General features: G+C 38.9%; 1 protein-coding gene across 14 annotated transcripts in view; it reads right to left on the bottom strand.

The window, feature by feature from the left end:
- Positions 1-20102, bottom strand: part of CASK (calcium/calmodulin dependent serine protein kinase) — a 415968-nt gene that overhangs the window by 108067 nt on the left and 287799 nt on the right. For all 14 annotated transcript variants that reach the window (XM_019649798.1, XM_019649806.1, XM_019649845.1 and 11 more), the window contains 2 exons: positions 16270-16445; positions 10941-11063 (listed from right to left, as the gene is read on the bottom strand). In XM_019649798.1, the coding sequence (XP_019505343.1) occupies positions 10941-11063; positions 16270-16445 (299 nt within the window). The remainder of the gene's footprint in view (positions 1-10940; positions 11064-16269; positions 16446-20102) is intronic.

Below are 20102 nucleotides of genomic sequence, written 5' to 3'. Positions count from 1 at the left end.
TCGCAGTATCTTTGAACTAGAACAAATTTCAAGGTCATCTAATTCAACCATTTCCCCATGTGGGATTCCCTTTAATCCCCGTTGGATGGATGACCATTCTGTATGACCTTGCCCAGTAGGAGATCACTGCTTCATGGCAGACCATTATAATTTTAAGAAAGTGAGAAAGTTCTTACTCAGTCCAGGCCCATATCTGGCTTGTTTGGGCACCACAGAGCAAACATACCACCTTTTCCATAACCCTTCAGTAGTTAAGAGGGGGAATCATGCTTCTGCTAAATCTATTCTTCTCTGTGATAATGTCTCCAGTTACCTCAACTATTCCTCATGTATATTTCAAAGCTCTTTTGTCATTCTTCTTATCTCCCACTTTGGTTCTACTCTAATTTGTCAATGTACCTTAAAGATTTATATGCTACAAGTATTAATTTCAGAAATATTTCTTGAGAGCTTACTATGTGCCAGGCATTGTTCATAGGTACTTGGGATACACAAGTAAACAAAACCAACAAAGATTTAGGTCCTCATGTAGCTTATATTCCAGTGGGAGAAGAAAAGAAAATCCCAAAAAGGTAAATCATAGAGTATGTTAAAAGTGCTACAGAATAAAGCAAATAGTAAAGCAGAGTAAGAAGAATTTGGTACATTGCAACTTAAAATAGGGTGGTCAAAGTAGGTCCAGTTGAGAAAGTCACATCCAAAAGAGGTAAGTGACTGGTCTAGGCAGAGAGAACAACTAATGCAGAGACTCAAAGGAGGGAGTTGCCTGGAATTTGAGAACTAGCAAGGAGACCCTTGTGTGTGGAGTAAATAGTAGGTTAGATCAGAGAGATGACAAGGCTGGGGTAGGCCTTAAAGGGCCTTTGGCTTCTATTGTGAGTGGAAGAGGGAGCCACTGGAGGGTTTTGAGCTAGAGCAACATGATCTGACAGCCTTAAACGAACAGTCTGCAGGTGGTGTTGAGAATAGATTGGAAGGGGACAAGGGTTGAAAGAAAAAAGTAGGAAGACCAGTTAGGAGGCTACTACAGCAATCCAGGGGAGAGATGATGGTGGATGCAATCAGATGGCAACAATAAAAAGGGTAAAAGGAGGTAGACTCCGAATACATTTTGCTTCATTTTCCCCAAAAAGTTTTACTGAGGTATAATTAACATATAAAAGCAGCACATGTTTAAAGTGTACAATTTGATAAGTTTTGACATATGTATATAACCCAAAAACCATCACCACAATCAAGATAATGAATATATCCATCACTCTCAAAAGTTTCCTCAAGCCCCTTTGTCATCCCCATCCCAGGCCCCAGGTAACCACGGATTTACTTTCTATCAGTACAGATTGGTTTGCATTTCCTAGAATTTTAATAAATGGAATCATACAGTATGTACTCATTATTGTCCAGCTTCTTTCACTCAGCATAAAGATTTTCAACTTCATCCATGTTATTGTGTGTATTAATAGTTCATTCCTTTGTATTGCTGAGTGGTATTTCATTGTAAGGATATGTCATAATTTTTTTATCTGTTCATCTGTTGATGGACCCTGGGTTGGTTCCAATTTTTGGCTATTAGAGATAAAGCTGCTATGAACATTAATGTACCAGTCTTTGTATGGACATATATTTCATTTTTCTTAGGTAAATACTTAGGAGTAGAATGGCTGGGTCTTATTATAAGAGTATTTTTTAAATTGGGGAATCGGGGAAGGGAAACAGGCAAGTTGCTGTCCTTTTGTTCTTCAGTCTAGTTGTGGAGGACGTCGCTTCACTGGCCCACGTTGGTATTATCATTGCGCTCTTCCCGGGTGAGGCAGTCACTCGCCAGCCATTGGACGGCCGCTCACGAAAACGCATGCCTGCTGCTGGCCAGCCCCTCTGCAGCCTACGCTGTCTCTGGTGACTCACAGCAGCCCAGCTCCAGGTGGAGCTGTTGTTCACCATCTTAGCTGTAGAAGGCGCAGCATCACTGGCCCTCATGTGGGATCCGAACCGGGGCCCTGCTGCTCAGAGCTGGCGTCCCAAGCGAACTCCTAATCAATGCACCACTCGGCTGGCCCAAGAGTATGTTTAACTTTTTAAGAAACTGCCAAACTGTTTTTCAAAGTGGCTGCACCATTCTACATCTCCATAGCAGTGTATCATCAGTTACAGTTATTCTATATCTTTACCAACACTTGGTGTGGTTAGTCTTTTTGATTTTAGCCATTCTGATATATGTGTGTATAGATATCTCATTGTGGCATTCATTTATATTTCCCTAATGATTAAGGATGTTGAACAACTTGCGTGAGCTTTTCTGACACCATATATCTTCTTTGTTGAAATGTCTGTTGAAATCTTTTCCCATTTTAAATTGGGTTGTGTGTTTTCTTATTGAATTTTAAAAATTCTTTATATATTCTGGGCATAAGTCCTTTATCAGATATATAATTTGCAAATATTCACTCCCAGTTGGTGACTTGTCTTTTCATTCTCTTACAGTGTCTCACAAAGAACCAAAGTTCCTAATTCTGAATATATTTTGAAGGTAGAGAGAACAGGGTTTTCTGACAGATTGGATGGGGGGGGTGTGAGAGAAAGAGAGGAATCAAGGGCAACACCAAGGTTTTCAGTGTGAGCAACTGGAAGTCTGACACCAACTGAAATGAAGAGGACTGCAGACAGAATAGATTTTTTTTGGGGGGACGGTGAGATGGGGAAGAGATCAGGACTTGCGTTTTGAATATATTATGCTTCAGATAACTAACGTTCAAGCGGAGATTCAAGTAGGCACTTGGACAAATAAGCCTAGAGTTCAGGAGAGGTCTGGGCTGGAAAGAATTTTTTTGGGGGGGTCATAAACATTTAGAAGGCATTAGGTATTAAGTTAGTACTTAACTATGTTCCAGGCACTGAATTTGGGACTTTCACAGGCATTATCCCATCTATTCTTTAAAACAACTATATAAGATAGTAGAATAATGCTACACATGAGTTATCTCAAAAGTCATGGCTCAAACTGGACATAATTATCATCATAGCTAGCATTTACTGAGGTCTTATTATATGTCAGGTACTTTTCTAGTGATTTACATGTTTATATTACTTCTTTCTCACAATAATCCTATGAAGTACACATTATTATCCTATTACATAGTTGAGAAAAACGATGTGCATTATACCAGATGAAGATTAATTAGTATGGAGAGAAGTGGCCTTTTTACTTTTCTTGATCTAGATACTATATAATATTTGTAAATTCAGTTCAAGATGATATTATTATTATTTTGTAACTAAAATTCTTGTTTGCATATAAGCCACTTCTAAAATCAATGTTTTGGTATCAGGTACTTACAAAGTTCATTTTTGAATCTAAATGTAGAATTTTACAGTTAGCCCTGTCAAAATTTTACCTTATTATCAGTGAAAATTCCTAAGGAATGAATACAAACACTTCAAAATTTATTTTCTATATTAATGACTAAAAAAGTAACAAGAGTTCCACTGGAGAGCAAAATTATATTTTTCTCGAGTATACATACAACACTCCATGTCAAAATGACTACAAGTTTCAACTCTGCTAGGTTCTATGCTAAACATCTTGGAAATGATTTCATTATCTTTAGGGACTTAACCTCCTTTCCCTGCACTGAGCCCAAACAGGTTCACAAATACAGAAGACATAAGAATTTATTAAATAATTAACTAGCAGAGAGAAGGATAAAATTGCTATTTTATAATAAGCAATGGGGATCTTCTAATGTATTGCTGTTACTGATTGTGGATTATACATTTTATTGGGTTGTCGGAAAAGTCATGATGCATTTTTGCAACGAAAAACATAGAAAAAAATATGTCATGACTTTTCCGACAACCCAGTAATTGTGTTATGCCTGGTGATGTTTAATTGGCATAATGTGTTTCCCTGAGTTATGTGAGTTCTAGCAAATAATCAACTCCAAGGGAAGGGGGGGTCATGAAAACCTCTAATGTGTAGCTAAGTTAGATAAAAGTTGTGAGTAACCTGGGGACCTACTACTTGCAAATGGCATCTGAAGTGGGGTGGGGGGAAGTCTTGTGGGACTGAGCCCTTAACCTGTGGTGTCTGTATTAACTTTAGGCAGTGTCAGAATTGAATTGAAATGTAGGACACCCCGCTGGTGTCAAAAGAATTGCTTGGTGTGAGAAAAAATCCACATACATCTGGTGTCAGAAGTGTTGTGAGTGTGGTAGCAGTGTAAGAATAAAGGAGAAACACACAGAAGTGAGTTTTTCCTAAACATTTATATATTGTATAACTCCATTTATATTATACTCTCCAAAGGACGAAAATTATAGTGATGAACAATGGATCAGTAGTTACTAGGGGTTAGGGTTGGGAGGAGGATATGATTATTAAGGATTAACATGAGGGGTGATGGAACAGTTCTATATCCCGATTATGGTGGTGGTTATACAATTCTACACCTGTGATAAAATTTCATAGAGCTAAACACACACACACACACACACACACACACACACACACACAGAGGAAATACCTATAAAAATGGTGAAATTCAAATAAAGCCTGTAGTTTAGTTAATAGTAGTGCTCCAATGCTGATTTCCTATTTTTGATAATTGTGCTGTGATTATATAAGATGTTATCACTGGGGGAAGAATGGTGAAGATTACATGGGAACTCTCTGTACTATTTTTGCCACTTCTGTGTGAGTCTAAATATATTTTAAAAGAAAAAGTTAAAAAGACATCACTTTCACTATACACGTTTAATCCTCCAATGGGTTTCTTAATTCTAAATACCTCGAATCACTCACTGAGCCTCATCAATTTTCCGTCCTTAAAATCTCTCAGTCTGGGTATTTCTTTCCCACTCCCACTTTTACTCACTGGTCCAGGCCCCTGTCGCCTCCTGACTGGACACCCACCCATAGCTTCTATAGGAACTCTTTGCCTCTTCTGCTTGCATCCGACAGCCAACCCACCTGCACACAGTGTCCAAAGGAATTATATGAGCATGCTGCTCGCACTGTACCATTGCATAAAAGCTTGCAATAGCTTTTTACTCTCTATATCCTAATATCCAAAGTACTTAATTTTGCATTCTAGGCTGTATATAGTTTTCACTCAAACAAAAATTTCCAGTTTACTACTGCTACAATCCTTCAAATAGTTGACATCTGTACAGTAGCCCCCCGTATCCATTGTTTCACTTTCCATGGTTTCAGTTACTCGCGGTCAACCATGGTCCGAAAATATTAAATGGAAAATTCTAGAAATAATCAATTCATAAATTTTTAATCATGTGTATTCTGAGTAGTGTGATGAAATCTCGTGCCGTCCCACTCTGTCCTACCCTGGACGTGAATCATCCCTTTGTACAGCATCTCCATGCTCTATATGCTTCCTGCCCATCAGTCACTTAGTAGCCATCTTGGTTACGAGACCAACTGTTTTATGTTATTATTAGTTATTGCTGTTTATCTCTTACTGTGCCTAATTTATAAATTAAACTTTATCATAGGTATGTATGTATAGGAAAAAACATAGTATATATAGGCTTTAGTATTATCTACAGTTTCTGGCATCTACTAAGGGTCTTGGAATGTATCCTTATAGAATAAGGGGGGACTGCTCTATTATACCAGTTTGCTTCCTGCCCCCACCACGCATGCCCTGCATACTTTGTCACACTTTGTCTGTGCTCCCCTGTACTTTCCACGTGGAACGCATGGCCTCCTTCATTCCCACTGACACGTGCAGCCCTCCCTGGAGCTCCAGTGATCTCTCACATTCCTTATTAGACTTCCTGAGCCTGTATTTCTGTACTCCTGTGTGGTGCTTCTCACGTGTGACTCTTTGGAGGTTATCCTTCTGTGTCTCCATGTTAGATTACTATCATTTGAAAATCCATTTCATAGCCTGACTATGCCTTTCTCTAATAGATTGAAAAGTTTAGTCCACAGCAAACTGTGAACTCCATTTCCAGTGAACACCTTTTCTGCTCACCATTCACTAAAGTGAAGTGGAAAGATAAGGACACAGTCGAAAAATGTTTGTTTATAAAATTATGCTTAAATTATGATTTCTGATATTTTCTAAGCAGAAGAAATCATGAGATTAAAAAAATATCTATTAAGGAATCTCTTACCAGTAAACAATAACAGAACCCCAAGGCATTATAAATGAGACAAAAGAACAAAAACAAATTGTCTGGACTAACTAATCCTACCTGAAACTAACAGTAATGTCACATGAATTCAGAAAATTGTCTACAGAATGTGCCTTGCATTTTTTTTTTTAGCTGAGCCATCCTGCTACCTGTTGGCAGCTCAGTGGCTGCTCAGCTTGGGCCGGGACTCGAACCGCTGTTGCTCAGAGCTCAAACTCTTGAACGAGCTCTTAACCAACTGAGACACTCGGCCATGTGCCTTGCATTTTAATGAAATATTTGATTCATCGCCCTTTGTACACACTAGCTGCTGAATACACATTTAATTGGTGTGTTGACTGATTTTTCCAAAATTCAAATTGATTTAGCCTGACAGAAATACTCTTTCACGTTTCAGTACAGTAACATACTTTAGGGTCTACATATTAAAGCTACAAAGGGTGTGAGAGAGCTCAGTCATCTCTGAAGAAAGTACAATGTTAGTTGGTCTTACTTTTGTTAAAATGAATATTCACAGCAAGCATCACTAATTTAGACACATAAAGGCGTCAAACACAGGTATGATTTAACAATCATGAGACATTCACATATTATTTGGTGTATTTACTCAGATTCTTTTTCGATATGAAATGATTGAAAGGACATCATTTATGTTTTCACCAAAGAAATAATTCTTGTTATTTCTGTGGGTTTTGGGTTGTTTTTTTTTTTGGCTTAAAGCAATGGTATTATGACTTTGGGCATTCTTCATTAGAAAGATTTTCATCATCTTATTTTTTCACTTTGCAGTTATTCAGGAGTTTTTCATATTTAAGCCATAGCTTAAAATCTAGCCATTACTAAATTAATACTACTACATCCAGAGCAATGATTTACAAGTTTACATGGACAAGTATTTAAATATAACAAGTCTGTTCTCATCAGCTAGATAACATTCTCATTGAATTCTTCCATCTTCAGACGACACATAAGCAGTGACGGTAAACTGTAGTTCATACGTGACACATGACGCTGAGCTCAAACAGCCTTCTGGATGTTTTTGATTTAAGTTATTGACATTTCTTTAAACTGCAAAGTGATGACAAGGTTATTGATATTTCTGTTTTCTATCTTTCTGGGGCAAGAAATCTATATTATATGTTAAGCTCAGGTTATTTCGAATGAGAACCACTGCAGGGACAAGGGTTTCCAAAAATAAATGTTATTAGCCAGGAGTGATAGTGAAAGCCAAATTTTCTAAAGGATTTTAATGACGAATCTAGTTGCCTTTTTTATTGTTATTTGGCATTTAAACTAGCTTCTAATGAACAAAAGATCCCCATTATGGAGAAACTGAGACAGGCAAAGGAGAAATAGGAGTGCCCCCTACACTGTTCATTTCTGGGAGAAAGAAATATAGGCAGACCTCGGAGATACTGCATGTTCGGCTTCAGACCACCATGATAAAGCAAGTCACATGAATTTTTTGGCTTCCTGGAGCATATAAAGTTATGCTCATAGTGTACTGTAGTAGTCTATTAAGTGTGCAATAGCATTACGCCTAAAAAATGTTTATACCTTAATTAAAAATACTTTATTGCTAAAAAAATGCTAGGTATCATCCGAGCTTTAACAAGTCAATCTTTTTGCTGGTGGAGGGCCTTACCTTCAATTTCTACAACAATGCAGTATCTATGAAGCGCAATAAGGCGAAGCACCATGACATAAGGTATGCCTGGACTAAGAAAGTATCTAAGAACTGTACCAACTCTTTTCTAGGGGAAATCAGGAATAACTATAATATTATAGAACTGGATATGTCAAATCAAGAGTAACTAGAACTGAGTATCAGGGGGTGGCATGCATATTTGAGAAGTAATATTCTTAAGGAGAATCAAGATCCATTGGAATCTCAAAATCATTCTGCAACATTACCATTAATGTGATTGCCACTAAGATATATCATTAATATACATTTTAATATATTTTATTGCTTTGCATAATCTCTGGGGGTGTAGCATATAATATAACGAACATCCATTCATTCATGCATTAAATAATTAATACTTATTGAGCACCTACTACATGCCTGACACTTTCTAGGGTGCTATACAGAAGTGAACCAATAGCCCCCAATTCCCACCCTTATGCAGCTTATATTTTATGGGGATAAACAGACAACAAACAAGTAAAATATAAGTATGCCTTATGGTGACAAATGCTATGGAGAAAACTAAGGCAGGGAGGGGGATAGGGAATACTGGCAGCAGGGGGCATTCCTTCTCCCAAATTTTAAATTGGGCGCTCAGGGAAGAGCTTACTAAGAAGCTGATATCTAAGCAAAGACCTGAAGAAGGTAAGGGAATAAGCCATGAAGATATCCAGGGGAAAATGTTCTAGGGAAAGGGCATGACTAACAGAGGTGCTGAGGCAAGAATGTGCCAGCAGTCAGAGGCCAATATGGGGGAAAAGAGCGAGAGAAGAGAACAATGAGGGGTGAAATCAGAGAGCAAAACCATATATATTAGATTAAGAAAGAATACAGCAGGGGAGAGGCCTGACCAGAAGGTATAAATTCAGGAGACACTGTTGAACAGACAGCATTTAAAGCCATTCAAACTAGGTGAGGTCTCCAAGGGCCTGAGTGTAAATAGAAAAAAGGAGGAACAAGGACAGAGGCCTACGGCACTGCAATGTGAAGAGGCGGGAGGGGTGGGGGGAGATGCGGAAGAATCAGCACCATCTGAGAAGAAGCAGGCACAGAGGCAGAAGGGAAACTGGGAGAGTGAGATGTCCTGAAGCCAAAAGAAAGACAGTGTTTCGGGAGGATGGATGTCCACTGCTGCTGAGATGCCAAGAGGTAGAAAGCCTGAGATTCGACCACTGGGCTTGAGCAGCGTGAAGGTCGTTAGTGACTTGACAAGAGCTGTCTTAGTGGAGTTGGTAGGATTGCAAGCCACTCGAGTGGGTTCAAGAAGGGATGGGAGAAACTGGAGAAAGTCAGTATAGACAACTCTTTCTAGGACTTTTGCTGTCAAGGAGAGCAGAGAAGAGTACTAGAAGCCGGAGGCAGTAGTAGGGTCAGCAGAAGATGTATGTGTGTGTATAATAAAAATAAACTGTAGCATGTTAGATTCAAGAGGTAGGAAACTGATCACACAGGAAAGGGGAAAATTGCTGGAGTGACATCCTAAAGTATGTGAAAGGGGTGGGATCTCGTGTACAGGCAGAATTAAAACCCTGGTTCCACCGCTGTCAACTTTTGTGACTTGGGGCAAGATTCTTAACCTCTCTGAGCCTTAGTTTTCTCATCTGTAAAGTGAGAATTTCCTGAAATTATTGAACTGTGTAATATTTTCATCAAATAGTACTGTTTAATTGAAGTCCCAAGTTATAATTTTCCATAATATTCACTGTCAAGATGGGACATAAAAAAGAATTTTTAAAATCTGCCTTTTTCCTAAGATAATAAATCCATATCTGTATCTGTTGAAATAAAAATAATGCTACAAAGCACACAGTCACACGCAGAATAAAGATAATTAATGTATTTTAACATAGTACTATTTCAGTTATTCATGTTGCACATCTTTGGAATACGTGTTGGTAAAGGACAAACAGGCCTTCCTCTCTGATATAGTCTGTCTCACTCTGCTTTTGTACCCTCTGTCTGATAGTGGAATGTCAGTTGAATGGTGTACCCGCGACTCAGGTATTTTTTTTTTAAAGATTTCATTGGGGAATTGGGGAGAGGGGAACAGCGTTGGGGCATCGGGGAAGGGGATCAGACAGGTAGACAAATTGCTGTTTTGTTCTTCAGTCTAGTTGTGGAGGACATCGCTTCACTGTCCCATGTTGGTATTATCATTGCGCTCTTCCGGGTGAGGCAATCAGTCGCCGGTCATTGGTCGGCCGCTCACAGCGGCTCCTGGTAGCTCACACTGGCTACCAGCTGCTCACGCTGGCTGCCAGCCACTCACGGTAGCTTATGGCAGCCCACTGCAGCCCCGCTGCAGCCTATGCCGTCGCTGGCGACTCACGGCAGCCCAGCTCCAGGTTGAGCTGTTGTTCATCATCTTAGCTGTAGAGGGCAAGCGTCACTGGCCCTCAATGTGGGATCCGAACCGCAGCCCTGCTGCTCAGAGCTGGTGCTCCCAAGTGAGCTCTTAACCAGCTGAGCCACTCCGCCGGCGCAACTCAGGTATTTTGACAGAGGATGTGCAGACACAGCAAACCAGAGGAACAAAACTGTAATGAAAAATGCTCAGGGCTGGCCGAGTGGCATGTTGGTTAAGAGTTGGCTTGGGACGCCAGCTCTGAGCAGCAGGGCCCCGGTTCGGATCCCACATGAGCCAGTGATGCTGCTCCCTCTACAGCTAAGATGGTGAACAACAGCTTGACCTGGAGCTGGGCTGCCATGAGTCGCCGGTGACCGCGTAGGCTGCAGTGGGCTCCCTGGTAAGCTACCGTGAACGGCGGGCAGCCGGTGTGAGCTCCCAAGAGCCACTGTGAGGGGCCATCCAGTGACCGGCGGCCGATCTGCCTCACCCAGAAAGAGCGCAATGATAATACCAACATGAGCCAGTGAAGCGACATCCTCCACAACTAGACTGAAGAACAAAAGGACAGCAAATTGTCTGTTCCCCTTCCCCGATTCCTCAACGCTGTTCCCCTCCCCCAATTCCCCAATAAAATCTTAAAAAAATGCTCAGAAAAAAAGAAAGTGGAAAGGGCCACCTTAGAGAGCCAATACATTCCAATCACTGGAAGCGTTCAAAGTTTAGAAGGCCATCTACGAGCTCATGTACCTTAAGCCAGGGGTGATTCAGTGCTTCATAAACAGTGATCCTTTCAGCTGGATCCAGCATCAGCATGCGGCGCACTAGGTCTTTGGCACTTTCAGAGATATGGCTCCACTGCCTTGGATTCATCTGAAGAGGAGGAAGAAAATGACATAGTTATTTTCAGTGAGAAGTTAATATTCACTGTTATTGAATAGTCCTATACTGTTTCAGTGTCAATGAAATTCTCAGAGCAAAGAACAGAAATCTGATTCTAAAGGTGTGTTTTCTAAGGAAAAGAGGACACATGCAATTCTTTTTTTGTGCTTGCTCGTTACATGAGATTTTTGCATCAGTCAATACTGCTTACATATGTTCTTGTTTCGTAAGTTAAATATTTTTAATAATGGAAAAATTGAATGTTCATAATTCCAGTTTCTACCTCAGCTAAAGGGACTAGAATAGTTTGACTTAGAAGGACTGAAAGAACATTAAAAGTTAAAAATGTTAAAGAAATATTTTTAATATTTTGTTTTTAAACATTGGGATTAGCAGTAATTATGAAGCTATGCAAAGTTATTAATAGGCTATTTTGGTCACTCACTGTATAGTAATTTCAGTATTTAGGAAAAAATATACTATTACCCTAAGCCCTACAAAATAACCAATTAACTTGTATATTGTCCTTAGTGAAGTTACTTTTGTTCCTCTTTTAGAGACAACTAAGCCACAATATAAATTGACCAAAGTCAAACAAAAAGAAGTATGAGTTGTTCAAAACACACAGGACTTGTGAGGAAGGCTCTGGATCTGTGAGGAAAAGAACTGGAAGGCTCCTGGGAAAAGGGGTAAGTCTCAGACCAGAACAAAAATGCACAGGAATGCTTTGGGCTTGGGGTTGGGAAGGCAAGTGGGGACAGGAGGATAGAGATGGAGTAGGCTCTCATTCCCTATTTAATATCAAGAAGCTGATCAGTGAGCTTAAGTAAGCGGCCTGGTGCCAGGAGCTTTAAGCAATGCTATTGCTTTAACTGGCAGAACCTATGTCACCTTCTAACGGAGAAAGATGGAGAATAAATTTCACAACAATTTAAAGCCAAATGAAATCACAACTTGCATCAAAGTACATATGAATCATTACAATTTGGTCTGGCTAATGTGAGGCTTTGTACTTGTAGATGGGCAGTGGAAAATGTCTCCATGTCAGGGATGGCTCTTAAAGTTGGAGGGTGTTCTATTTTCTTTTTCTAACAGGCAGAATTCCACACGATAGTCACTTCTGCTTGTCAGAACCCATTAAAATTAGTGCCAGGAGACTGTTAAAATATTGTCATCCTACTGAAATTGTGATCAATTGACCAGTTTGAAATAATGAGGTGAGTGATTAGAGGGGACTTAGACAGATAGCCTTGTTCTTTCCTCTTGATCTTAAAGCTGATGTACTCTTTAAAGTCTGAATGATTGGTCTTCGGGAATGGGGTTGAGAAATCCTCTGAAAGTGGTAGTAAGATTTCTGGAGTAGAGGTTGAGAAGTATACTCCCCGTCTTTTTTAATGAGGGAGCCCAGTCTAGGGTTTTCTCTTTCTTAAGCTGAGAAGAGTAGCTGAAATTAATTTGGGAGGTTGAGTATATAAGGGGGAACAAAACAAGGCTATAATAGCAGTCACTTATTTAAATACAAAAACCACGCAGTGTAGACTTCTGCTGTGTAGATATATATCATCTGGCCACTAGTTAACAATGATATAAGATGATATGTTTATGTACTTTGGGAAATACATTTTTGTCCTTTATAAAAAAAGTTAATTGAAGTTAAATGTTAGCACATATTCCAATTAAACAGTATTCTCCCACATCTACTTTAGAAGATCAAGTAAGCTAGCAAATGAGAATAAAAAGTTAAATTAAAATTACTTAAAACCAGTAGTAGTCTAGAAACCAACAATTTAAATGAACTACATTTACAAGTTGCCATCAAAATTTTCTTGAAAAAAAACCCATAGAGATCAAGGGTTTTTTAAATAGTTCTTCTGTTAAGAACCACAAGAGTGATGAAATGATATTTTGGAGAACTGCTTCAAACTAATCTAGTAGTATGTGGAATATGGATAAAACATGTTGATAAGTATTAAAGCTGGGGGTTTATTATACTGTTACCTTTACTGTTTTTGTTTGTTTGAAAATTCTCAATAATAAAAAATGTAAAAATAAATGCTGACAGAATCATAGCATGGTATATATATTTTTTAGAAGATCAACCAGGATCATCATTGATGGTAGAGATGGATCTATACTTCAAACTGAGCTGCTGAAAACCTGGGGCTTTTGTAAGAAGAGCCATGACTATAAACAAGAGGTGAGGTTAGCAAAGTAAAAAAGTAAATAAGTTATTAACCTCAAAGCTTCAAACCTCCAGGTACAGAAATTATGATACAGCTGCCACCATCCATCTAATTTACTATAATACTAAGAATCTAAGAATAGGGAATTTAAAAACAATTCAATTTTTGGACATGTGTGAACAGTCCAAGTTTCTTACAAAGAAAAAAATAACTACCCAATGCTTTAAATATAGACAAATTCCAATACCAGACGCTGTTGGAATGAAGCACATTGTCTTAGAAACAAGGAAGTTAGCAACTGAACAAACACAAAAGAAGAATTCTATTATTAGCAAATGCTTATAACTCAAAAAGGCAGGTGCGAGATTTTATTATACGGTACCTACGTCATAAATCACTGTGAGGATGAAATGAGTTAATAAGTGCTTAGAACAGTTCCTGGCACAAAGTAAGTGCTATGTATGAGTTAACCATCCTTATTGCTATTATTATTATTATGCTGATGCATTACTAATTGTGTTTATTTTCATATGTTAGTATCTGTGATTTCACTTGGCAAAATTCAACCAGAAAGCCACGGTGTGCATTCCTGATAGTCACTCATATTTCCTGGGATTGGAGCGGGATGATTACTTACAAGCAGTTTCCTGAGACACTGAGTTACCTTGCAAAGATTGATTTTATTCCCCAGTGGCCAACTGACTCTAACAGAAGCAGAAAAACCTATACATAAAATGTGTTTGTCTGTTAACAGAGTTTTGGCATATATTTTAATCTAAATAAACTAAAAGACAACCTGTATACCTTTATAAGCCGATGGTGCACAGGCCAAAAAAAAAAAGTATAAACCAGTCTCACTTTTTTACCTCCATAAGTTTCAGTTTTAGCTTAGAAGAATAAGGCTGCAACTCAAACTACCTTACCCTTTCTTTTCTTTTCCTTCTGTTTTTCTTTACTTTTTTTCTGAGTCCCATATAAAATTGTAACATTACTGAGGAATTCAAAAGAAAACTTTAGGGGCTTCATAGTTTTGGAGTCTAGTGTTCTATAAACCAGTATGCTTGGTTTTATGTTGCCAGGCATGGCTGAAAACGAAACAGTGATTCCGTTGAGTAGAAAGTACAGGTTTTAGCAATAATGGGAGGAAAAAGAACTTCCCCAACATAAGCTGCCCTGATCTGATATCCAGACACAATCCCCCATACTTCCCATATACAGCACCCCGTTCCGTCAGCGATATGTGGTGGTATAGGGCAAAAAAGTCTAAGAAGAGCCATGGTAGTGACACCAACTTTAAGCTTATTGATTTCCAAGAATTCCTTAGGTCCTTTTAGTATAGCTATTCACAATGCCAGTAATGACTTTTTACTTTTTGAATAATGAAATGAATAATTTGCTAATCAGAAGTCTGTGAACAGTACATGTAATTTCCAATTCACATTAGCCAAAGAAAAACATGAATGTTTAAGTCACACCAAGATGGTTCTAAATTATATTATGGGCTGCAGTTGTGATACTGGAATTTCAGCTTATCCTGGAATGTAAAGGGTAAAATTTTCAGCTGTTCTGGATGACTACATAATATTCAATAATGTGTGATAAAGCAAAACAAATAAAGGCTGATAGACACTAAATATAAAATAAAGATAGAGAATTCCTAAAATTACCTGGATGAAATTTCTATTTGAGCTTTACAAATTAAGCAAAAAGCTTTAAAAATGAAGCCCTTTCCTCAAATTACACAAAAAAAGGTCAAATTCATTTTCTGCCTTAGCCTGAATAAATGGGTTTGGTCACCAGACAGCTAATGGATACTTTTATTTTTTAATTGGAAAATTGGGAGAGGGGAACAGTGTTAGGGAATTGGGGAGGGGGACCAGCCAAGTTGTTGTTCTTCAATCTTAGTTGTGGAGGGCACCAGTCGCCATCTGACTGCCCATCAACAGCTCACGGCCTCTAAGGTGAAGGTGCTGTGTTACAATCTTAGTTGCAAGTGGGCATAGCCGCCATCCCATGCGGGAGTGGAACCAGCAGCCTTGTTATTAAGAGTGCATGTTCTATGCACTGAGCCATCCAGGTGGCAGCTCAGCTCAAGGTGCCGAGTTCAGTCTTAGTTGCTGGCGGGCATAGCCCACCATCGAACAGACAGTCTTGTTGTTAGGAACATGTGCTCTCACCAGCTGAGCCATCCTGCCATCTGTTGGCAGCTCAGCGGCAGCTCTGCTCGGGCGCAGCTCACTGGCCCACGTGGGAATCAAACTGGTGTCCCTGTTGCTCAGAGCTTGTGCTCTTAAGCTAACTCTTAACCAACTGAGCCACTTGGCCGGCCCCATTAATGAATATTTAAAAATCTGGGCTCAGGTCTGTCTGTCACAAACATCTTACTCAGGTAAAATAAAAGGTTAAATTCTATCACAATAAATTCCAAGTACCATTTCAAATTCTTTCCCTGAACTAGAATTTTACTTGAAATCAGTAGGGCATGAACCAAACACGTTCTTTCACCTAGCTAAATGAGCAGTTTTGCAAGAATGCATTTGTGGTACAATATATTTGATTTGTAGCATAGTTTGTGACTCTGAGGGCCCAAGACTCTTATTAAACTGTTGACTTGTACGTGGGGGAAAGGGGCACATCCATCTGGTCTCTGGTTTTCACACTGTATCAAAGAGGACTAGGGTCCCTGTTTTCTAGCCTGAACACAGAGTTGGAAACACAGGGCAGACTTCAGCTGCGGTAGAGAGGAAAGGAGAAGGGAGGGGCAAGGCAACGGTTGTTTTAAAGCCACTACCTCTCTTTCACCTCGATGACAATTCAGCTGATAGACTCAAATTTACTTGAGGCTTATGTTACCTACTGAGGCTAGCAGATCAATGATATGAGCAAAGAACTTCTCTGACTTGGTAACTACGTGACAATCATTAAGCAGTCCAAAGACAGATAGTTACACCAAAGCACATTTTTCAGAATAATTGAATTTCAGGGGAAAAAGTAAAACATTCATAATACATTACCTTATATTTTCCTTTAATAATGCCTTCAAACAATCTTTCCTTGGTTCCATAAAAAGGCAAACAACCACTGAGCAGGATAAAAAGAATCACGCCACAACCCCAGACATCTACAGGTTTTCCATAAGGCTCTCTTTTGACAACTTCTGGGGCCATAAAATGAGGTGTTCCGACACGTCCTACATTTAAAACAATAACAACATCCAGGAAAAAATGTTTACATAAAATGGGCTTTCCCCCCTATTTGAAAACAGAAAATAATAGAACAGTAACAGTCTGCACAAAAAGTTTAACATTATAAATATTCTCTCACCACCTCTCCCCTCTTCCATAAAATCAAGTTCACAGAAAGAAATAAATTATTTATCTAATCATCTCTTGAAAATAGAGCCCAGGATAGGTACTTTGGATTCTAAAACTGGTACTTACTGAATTCAGCAGGGTACACAGTAATTATTTACCTTCATGAAGAAGTTGTTTAAATTTTCTAATTTTCACATGTTTAAAAATCACTAAAAATATAGAGCAGAGGCAGGTGGAAGTGTCAGTAGGCAAAGTCTGCAGCTGCCCAGGAAAGAACTGGGAGGGTCCACCCTGGGCAGGCGAGGGAGGGGATGGGTTAGGGAGGAATGAGAAAGAAATCTGTGGAGAAAAAGATTACTTCTGACTGCTAAATGGAAATTCTCAAACTGAACCTAATGCTGAGAACTTTTATTTGGAATATGAATTTGAATCTGAAGTTCTGTTCAGTTGATTTTAGGAGTTGACTACAGCAATTAACAATGGTTAGTAATATTTTGTTATAACAGGATTTTTATTTTTTAATTATTATTTTTTTATAATAGAATTTTAAAAGCTTCCTCCTAATGTTAACATTTGAAGAGAATGAGCGCAAATGCATGACATAAAGAAAAGTCACGAAGCTCCCCCCATTTAATCCTTTTTGATCCCCATCTTCTTTAAACAGTTTTCTTTCTTTTCCCTAACAAAACCAGCTTTCAGGAAGGAATCTGATAGCAGTTGTTTGCATGCTAGTGACTATCTTTCCGTATCCCAAAAGGAGTCTCTTCTTCTATTGTAGAATGAAAGGCTTGTACCCTGTAGGGCAATTATTGTGGGAGGGGGCACTGCCTACTAGACTTGGCAGCTCTTTCAGTTGTACACAGGCCCAGCCCCCTCCTTCCCCCCCCCTCTCTTTCTCTCTCATCATACTGACCCCAAGATCATTTTTTACTTTGAAGATTGCATAATACTTTATCTAGAGCTCAGAACTGTGGTCCAGAGTTAAAAAAGACCTTAGAGATCTAATTCAGCTAGAGAGACTGTATCATAAAGTCCTATTAGTGATTGTCAGACTCGGTTGGGATGGAGACAGATAAAGCAGCTCTCAGTTTGTGTACTGGGGATGTTCCCTTGCTACAGAGCATTGATTCCACTGCCTCCCTCATAATAAAAGAGATTAAGTTCAGGATTCAGAGAGTAAAAATATTTTCATTTAAAATGTACAGTAGATCAGTGGAAACTCTGCTGGTTAGAAGGAAATATTTTTATTTCTGTCTTGCCCCCTTTTGCTTCCTCAGCATAAAGAAGATGAAGCGCTGAGACCTAAGCCTCCTACTCCATCAGCAGCCTGGACAGGGTGGGGATGTTGGAGAGTCACCTTTTTCTGATGGCCAGGGGCTGGCACGAACAGGGAAGAGCAGGACAGGAGATCATGGTACCTGCTGACAGTGTGCATGATGCTTTGAAACGCAACTTACCTCCTACTACTTCCCACGCAAGAAAGGGCCAAGGAACTGAAAACGGGGGCCTCACTTTGGGATTAGTCAGAGCCACCATGGCTGGCCCCAGCCATCCTGAGGAGGTTCTGTCCATTTATCTGGATTCAAGACTACCCTGATGTGGATGTGGAGAATTAGTGTTTATCCTTGAGGAAGAGGCACGTCTTTTGGTTCAAGAATTTGCTCATTGATGATAGATGGAAAGTCCATGGTAGAAAGAATATATAGGAATGATTTTTTTTAATTTTGTGCAGATGGATGGAATGTAAAAGGACAAAAATTAACCTACACTGATCTCCCCAAACTTCTTGTTTGCGATCTCTTAAAACTTTTCCTTCTTTGTAGTCACTTGATTTTCATGACTTTGACCACAAAATTCTAAGAACAGGAAGTCAATTACCAAACCAAATTAAATGTCACTGTATGTGACATGCATCAGATAGACATTTAGATACCTAAAGGATATGTTTTCTGATAATATAATAAGACCTTATTACCTAGAACCTCAGGGAGGGAATTGTTCTGAATAGCTACATAGTCACTAATGTAGGACTTGAATCTTTATGCACCCAAGCCTTTTTACGTTAACACTTTTGGATGGCTACCTTCCTGCAATTTCCTGACTTCTTTTACACAAGATGCTGCACATAATTTAACCTTTTCTTGATGACTCAGAATTATCATTGTGGATATCAATGAAAGAACTACGCTATAGAACAGGAAACACTCTCAGGAACTTCAGAGGCATGCAAGGGTTCATTTCTTTACTATTAGAAGGCTGCTGTGCTTTCCCAGTTTTGGTATCTGATCAACATATTTTTTGTTAGGCTTTCATTTCGCTTCTCTCACTATGCTAACTTCAGCCTCATAATTTGTTGCATAAAATCTGCTATTAACCGGAAACGAATTAGCAACCAGACTATTTCATTTAATAACAATTTCTGAAGTGCCTGATAGGTCCTAGAAACTGTGATAGGTGCTGTGGACATACCGAGGGATTAGCCATGGTCCCCCTGGACACTCAAAAAGCCTAGTCTTTGATATGACTACAAATCCCTACATCAAATGACACATGGAGGTATAGAACTCAGATAGGTATGGTAATATGGGAGAGAAGGAGTAGGTTACCTAACTTGAGATGGTGATGTTCAGTGTGCTTTTAAGATGAGATGACTGTTAACTCAGGCTTCAAGAACAGTAAGAGTTAACTAGATAGATAAAGTGACAAAAGGCATTCCAAACAGGGGAAATAGCAGGTGCAAGGTATAAAGGAACACAAATCCACAAATCTTTTTGAAAAAAGGGAGCATGTCAGCCTCAGGGAGAGTGTCTTCATATGCTCACTTGAGAGGACAATCAGTGGGTTTTAAAGGGAGGAAAGAATATGCTGCTATTATAATGATTTTCTAGGTTCCTAGTTATCTTCTGGATAAGTGAGTTTTCCAAATAGCTGAGCTTCAGATAGGGGAAGTGTAAATATATGTAAATGGTCTTTACTATATGGAACATATAAAGGAGGGAATTCCTTTCTGTTTGGAGGGCTGAATGACCAAAGATTCCAATGGACAGCAAAATAGCTTTCTGTTAAATGTTAGCAGATTAGCTGATAAATATTAGCAAAATTTTCAAAAGTACCTTAAACAACAGGAAAGCTTTTAATGGGAAATCATTTATCTCTTAACTACACATATATTTTTAAAGACATTGTAATGCTTGAAGTAATTATTTCAAGACTGTAAGGAAAGGTTAAGAAACGATAAGATTTCAATCATCAAAAAGTATTTTAATTCTAGAAGTACTGAGAAAAATAAATTTTGCATAACTCACACACTGTTAGCTCAAAATCACCTTTAAAAATATGCAATTAAGGAGGAAGGTTCATGGACTTTTGGAAAATAAGATTAACATGTAGAAAATGTCCAGGTGAACCTAATGAATCTGTTTTCCCCTTGAAACAAGATGCACAATAAAATATGAAGCCATGCCTTTCTGAATACTAATAGGATGCAGATCCAGATTAAGAGAAACAAAGTCATTATATATGGCCAGTATATG

Source organism: Hipposideros armiger, unplaced genomic scaffold, assembly GCF_001890085.2.
Source record: "Hipposideros armiger isolate ML-2016 unplaced genomic scaffold, ASM189008v1 scaffold_7, whole genome shotgun sequence".
In the NCBI taxonomy this organism is placed as follows: domain Eukaryota; kingdom Metazoa; phylum Chordata; class Mammalia; order Chiroptera; family Hipposideridae; genus Hipposideros; species Hipposideros armiger.
This window is presented reverse-complemented; position numbering and strand designations above follow the sequence as displayed.